Source organism: Gallinula chloropus (assembly GCF_964237585.1).
Source record: "Gallinula chloropus genome assembly, chromosome: 23".
NCBI lineage: Eukaryota > Metazoa > Chordata > Aves > Gruiformes > Rallidae > Gallinula > Gallinula chloropus.
Genome location: NC_140108.1, coordinates 5469560 through 5479800, shown reverse-complemented (window position 1 = coordinate 5479800; position 10241 = coordinate 5469560). Strand labels below are relative to the sequence as shown.

Genomic DNA, 10241 nt, shown 5'->3' with positions numbered 1-10241 from the left:
AGGGGAGAAGGAGGAGGAAGGGGAGAAGGAGGGAGGAAGGGGAGAAGGAGGAGGAAGGGGAGAAGGAGGAGGAAGGGAGAAGGAGGAGGAAGGGGAGAAGGAGGAGGAAGGGGAGAAGGAGGAGGAAGGGGAGGAAGGAGGAGGAAGGGGAGAAGGGAGGAAGGGGAAGGAAGAGGGAGGAAGGGGAGAAGGAGGAGGAAGGGGAGAAGGAGGAGGAAGGGGAGAAGGAAAGGGAGGAAAAAAGGAAAAAGAAAAACAGGAAAAGGAAAAGAAGAAAATAAATGAGAAAAGGGAAAGAAAAAGAGAAAGAACAAGAAAAAAGGAAATAGAAAAAGGAAAAAAAAAGAAGAAAAAAGAAAAAGATGAAGAAAAATATGAAGAGAAAGGTAAAAAGAGAAAAGAAAAAAGAAAAAAGGGGAAATTTAATTAAAAAATGAATCAGAAACATGTTAAAATAAGGAAATAAAAACTGAGTATTTTTTAGTTATTTTTGCTTTGCTGGCACACCCCAGGTGCTGACAGCCCCCTTCCCAAAAGAACGAATTTTAAATATGTAATAATGTATTCATTCATTATTAATAATAATATACATAATCCTAATGAAGAAGTATTAATAATATTTCATTCAGCAGAGAAAATTGACCAAACCATAACCACACAAAGCCAAAATCTCTGCAGGGGATCTGGTGCACCCCGAGCTGTGGGGCCACACTCTGCTGGGGCGAGTAAGAAATACCAGCAAGCCCTGAACCCTCCGAAAAGCTTTGTTAATTAAAACATTAATTAAATAGAATTGCATTAAAAATAAGCTGAAAAAAAAATCCTACCATAGAGGCACAGCAGTTATTTCCCTTTGCAGGAGACCCCCGAGTTCCAGCCCAGATTCTCATACACAACTGGTTTGTGACCACCCCTCCAGTATTAATTAATTAAATTAATTAAGTATAAATGCATAAAAATCAGTGAGGAAATGGATACCAATAGGAAGGTGTTAAGAACCCAAGCAGCATCTTTATGTTGCTTCACAGGAGACCCAGTGCCCCCCCAGAACAGGTTTAAACACAACTATCCCCAAATATTGATTAAAAATAATAGTAATTAATAAAAATGTGTAAAAAGAAGCTGGACACACCCCACCCCCCCAGGAATCCCACCCCGACCCCCCTGAAGCTGCAGCCCCTCACCTTGCTGCTTAGGCACTTCCTTGCGGCCGATCAGGTCCCAGTTGGTGGCCCCAAAAATGAGGAGCTGCCCCCGGCACTTGGAGCCCTCGAGTTTCTGGGGGGAGACAGGGACATCAGCAAAGTGGGGGGGGCACAGGGGGTGTGAGAGGCAGAGGGGACATAGGGGATGTGGGGGACACAGGGCAGTGGGGACATAGGAGACATGTGGGATGGGGAGGGCATCAGGGATGTGGGGGGCAGAAGGAACATTTGGGGCATGGGGGATGTGGGGAGTGTTGGGGACGTGGGGGGCATAGGGTACATTTGGGACATGGGGGGACACTGGGGGTATTGGGGACACAGGGGACAGCGGGAACATTTGGGACGTGGGCCTTGGGCACATGGGGAATATCTGGGACATGGGGGGACGTGGGGGTGTGGAGGGTGTGAGAGAGAGAGGGGTCATGGGGGGACACAGGGGGCATCGGGGACACGGGGGACATGAGGCAGAGGGGTCACGGGGGGACCCAGAGGACACTGTGACTATGGGGGATGCAGGGGGCACCGGGGACGTGGGGGACATGGGGGGACATGGGGGAGGTGGGAGGCTTTGGGGACATGGGGGATGTAGGGGATATTGGGGACACGGGGGATATGGGGTACACTGGGGACATGGGGGGCACTGCAGACATGGGGCCTGCGGGGGGACATGGGGGGAACATTTTGCATTATCCCCCTGTCACCACACCCCACACCCGCCACACTGTGCCCCCCAAAAGGGACAGGGGCCGAGCACACCCCCACTTATCATCCTCCCCTCGCAAAGCAAGAAGGGCTGGAAAATGGGGGTGCAGCAGGGATGCAACGTGGGGTGCACTGGGGGGGATATACTTCAGGGGGTAGGACGGGAGCACGATAAGGGGGTGTAAAGGAGAACTGGGGGGGCAAAGTGTGGGTGCAAAGTGGGGGTGCATGAAGGGGTGCAATGGGGGGGATGAGGTGGGGTGCAGCGCAGGGATGAAATACTGGGGTGCAATGGGGGTGCAATGGGGGGATATATTGGGGGTGCAGTGGGGGTACAATGGGGGGGTGTAATAGGGGGGTGCAATAGGGGGACGCATTGGGGGGACGCATTAGGGGTGCAATGGGGGGTGCAATAGAGCGTGCACTGGGGTTACACTGGGGGGGTGCACTGAGGGGGACGCATTGGGGGTGCAATGGGGGTGCATTAGGGTTACAATGGGGGGGTGCACTGAGGGGGTGCAATAGGGGGTGCATTGGGGTTACAATGGGGGGTGCACTGAGGGGGACGCATTAGGGGTTCAATGGGGGTGCATTAGGGTTACAATGGGGGGGTGCACTGAGGGGGTGCAATAGGGGGTGCACTGAGGGGGACGCACTGGGGGTGCAATGGGGGGGTGCCCTAGGGTTTGCCATGCAGGGTGGTTGGGGGTGTGGGGGGTTGCTGCCCTCCCGCCCCCCCCCCGCAACTCACGACGCGCTCCTTGCTGTGCTCGGGCTCGCAGATAACGACGCTCTGTCCCCTCGCCGCGCCGCCTCCTCCTCCTCCTCCTCCTCCGGTTCCCCGACTCCGCCAGTCCCGGTTCCCCCGGCCCTGCCCGGCCTCCTCCCTCCGGGGCTGCCGTCCCGCGGCCGCCGCTCTCGGGGCGCTTCTTCCTCGCTGCTCCCTCCGCTGCTCCCTCCGCCGCGATCGGGCCTCGGCCTCCGCCTCCCTCCCGCCGCCGCCGGGCCGGGCCGTCTCCTCCCGTCGCCGCCGCCGCCGCCGTCGCCGCCGCCCCGTTGCCCGGGCCCGTTTCCCAGGCCGGCCCCGCCGCTTTCCTCCGGGGCATGGCGCCTGGGCACACGGACGCGCCGCCGTCACCCGCCCGGCCCGGCCCGGCCCGGCCCGGCCCCCCCGCCGCTACCCCCCACCCGGGGCGGGGGGACGCGGAGGGAAGGAGGAGGAGGAGGAGGAGTGGGGGGGGGGGGGGGGACGCGACACGGGGGACGACGACGGGGACGCAAAGGCCCAGGGGAGGAGGGGGCAGGGGCGCGGGGACACACACAGGGACACCCCCCCCCCCCAAAAAAACAAAAAGAACTGCACTTGGAGAAAGTTTATGGGGGGTGGGAAAGGGGGGGAGCGAGAATGGGGGGGCGAAGGGGGTGAAAAGGGGGGGGATGGGGGTGTAAAGGGGTGCAAAGGGGGGGCAAAGGGGCGAAAAAAGGGGGGGAAAGGGGGGTGTAAAGGGGGATGTGCAAAGGGGGGCGAAAAGGGGGGTGAAAAGGGGGGATTTGCAAAGGGGGGGCAAAGAGGGGCAAGAATAGGGGTGCAAAGGGGCGATCTGAAAAGGGGGGGGGTGTGCAAACGGGGGGTGTAAGCGGGGGCAAGAATAGGGACGGAAAGGGGGGTGCAAAGGTGCGTCCGAGGATGGGTTTGCAAAGGGACCGAGAAAGGGGTGTAAAGGGATCTGCAATGGGGGGGCTGAAGAAGGGGGGTGCAGGGATGGGGTTGCAAGAGGGGGGTGCAAGGGGAAGATTTGCTAAATGGAGGGGGGGGGGGTGTCCCGAAAGTGGGGTTTGCGGGGGGTACAGAGAGGGGGTTTGTGGGAAGGGGGGTGCGAAAGGAGTTTTTGGGGGGGGGGGTACAGGAGGGGAGTGCAAGGAGACTTCGCAAGGGGTTGGATGGGGGGGTGCACAGGGGCGACTTGCAGGGGGATTTTGGGGGGGGGCGGATGGAAAGGGGGTTTCGAGGGGGGGGGTTGCAAGCCGGAGTGGAGGGGGGGGGGGGGGGAGATGTACAAAAGGCCGATCGCAAAAGTGGGGGGGGGGGGGGGGGGGGCGTGCGGAAGGGGAATTCACGAACCGGGGTGGTGTTGGGGGGGGGGGGGCGGGTTGCACGGCTAGAAAACGGCCCGGAGACAAAAAGCCCGCCCCCCCGCCCCCCCCGCAGGGGAAGAGGAGGGGACTCGGGTTGCGACGGGGGGGGGGGGGAACAACGGCAAGACGGGATCCCCCCCTCCCTTCTCACCCCAAAACACCCCCCCGCACCCCCACACCTGCTCCGGGGGGGCCCCGCTTGTGCTCCTCCTGCCTCTGGCCTTTTTTATTAGCGTGTTTGTTGGCCCGGGGGGGTGGGTGATGGGGGGGGGGGGGGGCGCTTTCTTTGCGGTGTGGGGGGGTGGGGGGGAAGAAGGGAGAGCTGATACTTCGGGAGGGGGGACAAAAAGAATTTAATAATAATAATAATAATAAAAATTCTAAAAACCCCCCCAAAACCCACCCCAGCCCCCTGCGCGCCCCCCCGCTCCGGCTCCATCCCTCTCTCCCCGCCTGCCCCCCCCCCCCCCATTGAAAATCTCCCCTTTATGAGTGCAGCCGAACAATGGGATCTCTGTCTGGCCCCATTACACCACGTGGATCCGCCTGCTGCCGCTCGCTGGGGTGGTGGTTGGGGTTGGGTTTTTTTTTTTTTTTCTCTCCTTTTTTTTTAAATTTAAAACCTTTCTAAGCCCCCCCCATCCCTTTTCCCCTCCTCCTCCTCTTCTTCCTCCTCCTTCCCCCCCCACCCCGATCCCCCCCACCCCTTTTTCTCTTCCCCCACCCCCCCCCTCCCCATCATCCTCCCCCCCCAATTGCAAACCTGGTTTTAGGGCGCAGGGCGCAGCATAAAGAAAGCAACAACCCGGGGGCCCTGTGCAATATTTTTGGTGGTGTTTCCTGTTGCAGCGAGGGGAAGGGAAGAAAAAAAAAAAAAAAGAAGAAAAGAAAAGAAAAAAAATACCTTTTTTGGGGGTTTTTTGGGTTTTTTGGTATTTTTTTTGGGTTGTTTTCTTTTTTTTTTTCTTCCCTCTTTTCCTCCTTTAGCGCCCACCCACCAGATGCACTTAAAATGTAAATAGGAGCCGGGCAGAACGGATGGCTGGGGGTATAAAGGAGAAACACATGGATGGGCTGGGAAGGGAAGTTGGGGGGGGAAGGGGGAAAATAAAAAAAAAAAAAAGGGTGGGGGGAAATTAAGTAAATAAGAAGGAAAAATTTAAAAAAAAATTAATTTGATATATATATATATATAAAGAAAAGAGAAGGAAAAAAAAAAAGGGAAAGAAAAAGCTCCTGTTTCGGAGAGGAAGAGGCTGCGGAGTCCAGCTCGGTACACACAGCTCCATCTTTAGGACAGGAAGACTCCAGGAGAGCGAAGGGCAGCAGGAAGGGAGGGATGGGTTTTCCCTCTCCTGGAGGGTTGTGGGGTTTGGGGGTTTTGGGGTTGGGGTTTTGGTTTTGTTTTTTTTTTTGGGGGGGTTGGGGAAGGGAAATGGGTGACTTGGTGGTAAAGGGTGGGGGGGATGTTGGGGGGTGAGGGGATTGGGTTTGAGGGGGGGTTGGTGGGTTTTTTGGGGTTTTGGGTTTTTTGCAAGGAGAAAGTGCACTTGGGCACCTCAGCACGAAGGGGGGAGTGGGTTTTCCCCCCAAAACACCCCGAAATCAGCACATAGAACCTCTTACTGCCCCTTTTCTCCCCCCCCATCATGAAATAAAGGGTGATATTCCCATCATTGCAGAGAGGTTTTGTGGAGGGAAGGTGTGCTCCATCCCCTTAGTGCAGAGGGAGGTTTTTAGGGGGGGGCAAAGACGCGCTCCCCTCCTTGCCAAGTGAGTTTTATCACAGGAGGAAGACTCACCCCATCCCCAAAAAAGAGGTTTTCAAACCCAGGGTGGGTTTGGGGTGGGTTGTTTTTTACAGGAGGGCAGATGTGCTCGCTCATGGAGGATCTTTGTTAACGGGGAGAAGGTTCCTGAGGAGAAACCTCGTGGGAGGAGAAGGTGGGAGCATCTTCCCCAGCCCCTCAGCAGCTCCGTTTGCCCATCGCCGGGCTGTTCCCGTGCAGCTCGCCGGGGTGTGAGCGGGATACGAGCACAGCGTGGGGTGTGATCGTGGCGTGGGGTGTGATCGTGGCGTGGGGCACCATCATGGTGTGGGGTGTGATCATGGCGTGGGGCACCATCGTGGTGTGGGATGCGATGGGGGCATGGGGTGCAGTCGTGACACAGGACACGATCGCGACGTGGGACGCGATCGCAGCGTGATACAGAGTCAGGGTGTGGGACACGATTAGAGCTGAAGGAGGGAAGGGTGAGAGGAGAGATTGGGGGGAAGTTCTTTGCAGAGAGAGTGGTGAGGGGCTGGAACAGGCTGCCCAGAGAGGGGGTGGGTGCCCCGTCCCTGGGGGTGTTCAAGGCCAGGTTGGATGGGGCCCTGGGCAACCTCCAGGCCTGGAGGTTGGTGTCCCTGCCTGTGGCAGGGGGTTGGAGCTCTGTGATCCTTGGGGTCCCTTCCAGCTCAGACCAGTCTGGGATTCTATGATTCTATGACTATGATGTGGGATACAATCACGATATAGGACACTGTAGTGATATAGGATGCACTTGCACTGAGAGATGCCTTTGCAACACGGGATGCAATCGCAGCACGAGACACAATCCCAACAGGTGACAGCATTGCAATACACCATGCACCTGCAGCGTGTTATATAACCACAGCACAGGAAGCAGTTGCACTACGTGACATAATCACACCACCTGATAGAACTGCAACGTGCAATATAATTAATTCCACTACAGGACATCATTGCAATCCCTGATATCATTCCAATACCTGGTGTAATCAATTCCAGTACATGATATAATGCCAGTACATGATGTAACTCCAATCTGTGATATAATTCCAATACATGATATAATTGCAGTGTGTGGTTTAATTGCAACACATGATATAATTAATTGCAATATGTGATTTAATTGCAATACGTGATATAATTGCTGTATGTAATATGATTCCAATACATGATAGAATTGCCATATGTGATATGATTCCAATACATGATGTAATTCCAATATGTGATATAATTCATTCCAAACTGTGATATAATTGCAATGCATGATATAATTCCAATCCATTGGAATTCCAATCCATTGGGATCCATCAGCTATACTGCAATTTCTGTTCCATTGGAGCTCGGGGGACCTGCACCAGTGGGATACTGGTGGGTCCCATTTGCAAAACCACCCCAAACCCCCAAACCCAGGGTGATATTTAAGGAGAATATTTCCCCCCCTCCACCCCCGGCTTTTGGGGGGGAAGGGGAACCCCCCCACCCCTAGAATATGGTACTTACTGAATCATCTGCGAAGCATCTCGGCGGCTCGGCGACCTCTCATCCCACCAACGATGCTCCGGCAGGATTTTGGGGGATCAAATCTCAGGTGCAAGGAAGGGAGAGAAGCACCCAGCGACCTCAACCCCTCAGCACCCTAAAAATAACAGACCAAACCCAGCACAACGCTGGGGTTATAACAGGGAGAAGGAATAATTCAGGGGTGACGATTCCCCTTGGATGCTGCCAGGATGCGTTTCAGCCCCCCAGCCAGATTCCTCTCCCCTTTACCCACTTGCTTTTATCAACAGCAGCTTTTTGCCTTAAAATTCAGGGTGTTTTGGGCTGTGTTTGGGAGAATTCTGCAGGATTTTTGCCCTAATTCTGGTAAAAAAAGTGGGAAATCAAAGCAGCACTTCCTGGAGCGGGGAGGGATTGGGTTTATTTAGGGGTTTTCCAGGGTACCAGTAGCAACATGATGGAATTAAAATGCTGCTGGCACCAAAACCTGGCTGGTTGTCCCTAAAAATGGGGACAACCCTGTTCCCCCCCCCCCCCCCCCCCCCCCAAAACAGCAGCTGGGTTGTACTGGGTGGATGTGAAGCTTTGGAGGTGACTTGGGCAGGTTGCATCAGGCCGTGGGTTAAACTGGTTTTTCCTGGGATAAGGGGAAAAAAACTGGTCTTGCCTGTTAATTCCCAAGGGCCTCTGGGATGGGGAGCGATTCACCTTGGGTGACCTTGGCTTTGCTACACCTTCCCCATCCCTGGAGCCGGCTGGGGGGGGTTCCAACACTTCCCCCGGCTCCAGCTGCTGGTATTCGGGGTGTCCTTAGGGATGGGGATGTGTGGGATGCACCCACAGGGATTGGAAAAGGGGGTTTGCAGCAAAACCCTCTGGAAAAAAATCCACCCCATCCCAGGGAGAGGGTGGTTTTGGGTGCAGCGTGGGAATGGGTGCAGCGGGATTTGCATGCTCTGCCTGGGGCAAGGGAGCAAAGCTCTGGCTGGTGCTTCCAAGAAAGTCCCCTTTTCCCTGTCCCTTTGCAGCTGGAGTATTTGTGGGAGGTGGTTTATCCTCTGGGTGAAGCAGCCGTTGGATTTGCCACAGGATTTACTCGAGGGAGAGGGGAATTTTAAGGTCTGGCTTGGCCCCGACCCGCAGGATGTTGCTGGCAGATGGAATCTCAGGAGGGTTTTGCTGGGAATTTCATGGCCAGGAGATGTGGAGGAAGCAAAGGATGAGCTAAAGAAGAGAAAGGAATGCATTCCTTGCTTAGCCCATCTGCTTGCTGAGGGGTTTTTGGGTGGGAGACCAGTGGGTGAAGCCAACCCAGCTCCTCACTTCCATCCTCATGCTGGGCACCAAGAGGTTTAGTATCCTCCTCCTGGTTTTTCCAGGCAGGCAGCGGCTTTAGGTGCCTCACTGCAAGGTATTTCCAAATAAAACCCAACCCAACCAACCCCAAAAACCTCTGGAGAAGTTGGGAGATGTCCCAGAGGTGGCCCAAAGGCTTCCCTGCCCAGGAGGATGCCAGCAGAGGGCATCCCTGGCCGGCTCCAGCACCCCAGTGACCTACATACATCTCTAAACAGATACATAGAGATTCACGGGGGGGGGGGGGGGGGGGGGTTTACATTTAAATAAACATCAATAAACATCTTCCCTCCCCCCCCATCACTTGTACTCCGAGCACACGGTGCTGTCACACAGGTATTGGAACGCCAGAGGTGTAGAGCTCTGTGAAAAGCCCTTCCACACCCACAGAAACAGGTTTATGGAGTTCCTGCCATATTATATATTGTAAAGTTTTATGGGGAGGGTATAAACCTGCCCAGGGATGGGTCTTTAATGTTTCACAGGGGCGGGTTTTGCTCAGGGAGGGGTTGTATTTCCAACCAGGCACTGATGGCTCTTGCAGGGGGTGGTGCAGGATGAGCCCAGCTGAGCTCCATCAGCAGACATGGGGGCTGGTTATTTAAGGGCTGGGGAGGGATACAAGCTGTTTGCTTGCTCCAGTGGCCTGGGAGGGTGCAGAGGGGGTCCTTTCCTGGAGGGGTGAAGGGCATCTTCATCCTTGAATTCCCTGTTTGTAGCAAAAATGATCCCTCTGGCAGGCAGGATTTGATTGCTGTGAGCACAGGTGGGTGACCCTCATCCTACACCAAGCACCCCCCCATCTTTCATGGGGCACTAAAACCACTTTGCTGGAGCTGATAAGCGTTTTTTGGAGGGGTAAATGGAGGTGGGAGGTGTGTGAAGTTATTTTCAAGCAAAAAAACCAAGAAAGCATCCTTAATCCTCACTGGTGTTTGCCAAAACGCAGCCCTGTGCCTTGGGGGGAAAGGGGAGGGTTTGGGGGGGCTGGTTGCTGCAGCTGGGAACCCCCTTGCAAAGGAGATGATCCTCAGGGTGATGTTTTAATTTTTAATTCAATTTTTTTTTTCTTCCCTTCTCTTTAATTAATTTATTTCTGGGGGTTGTTGCAGCTCCCAGCACCCCAGGGTAACCCAGCCCTGCTGACGCCGGCACCCAGCCCTGGCTGAGTCAGTGCCGCCGGCACGCCGGGCACTGTGCCGGTGCCAACACGCCGGCTGCCAACCAGCACATCTCTCCTGGCTCCTGTGTTCCCCTGAGCACGGGGTGAGTTTATTTTGGGGGGCGCTGGGTGGGTCTGGGGGCACGCTATGGGTGCCAGGGCTGCTGATGCTTGGGGTTGCGTCCGTGCGCCCTTGCGAAGGGGTTCCCGAATCGCTGGTGGGTGCGTTGGGTGCCTGGTGAGTGGGGGTTGTGGGTGTGAGTGATTTGGGGTGTGCCTGAACTCAGCCCCTTTGCCAAGGCAAGTGTGTGGCCAGTGCTGACTCGCAGGCAGGGTTCGTCCCTGGGCATCCCTGCAGATGGAGGGGGCCGGCTGCAGGTCCAG

General features: G+C 55.5%; 1 protein-coding gene across 1 annotated transcript in view; it reads right to left on the bottom strand.

Moving 5' to 3' along the window:
* RCC2 (regulator of chromosome condensation 2) overlaps positions 1–3013 on the bottom strand; it is a gene marked incomplete at both ends in the record, with an annotated part of 10230 nt that extends 7217 nt beyond the window's left edge. Inside the window, 3 exon segments of the mRNA XM_084274569.1 lie at positions 2659–2766; positions 2769–2930; positions 2933–3013. Of these exon segments, the coding sequence (XP_084130695.1) occupies positions 2659–2766; positions 2769–2930; positions 2933–3013 (351 nt within the window).
* Between the last annotated feature and the right edge of the window lie 7228 nt (positions 3014–10241).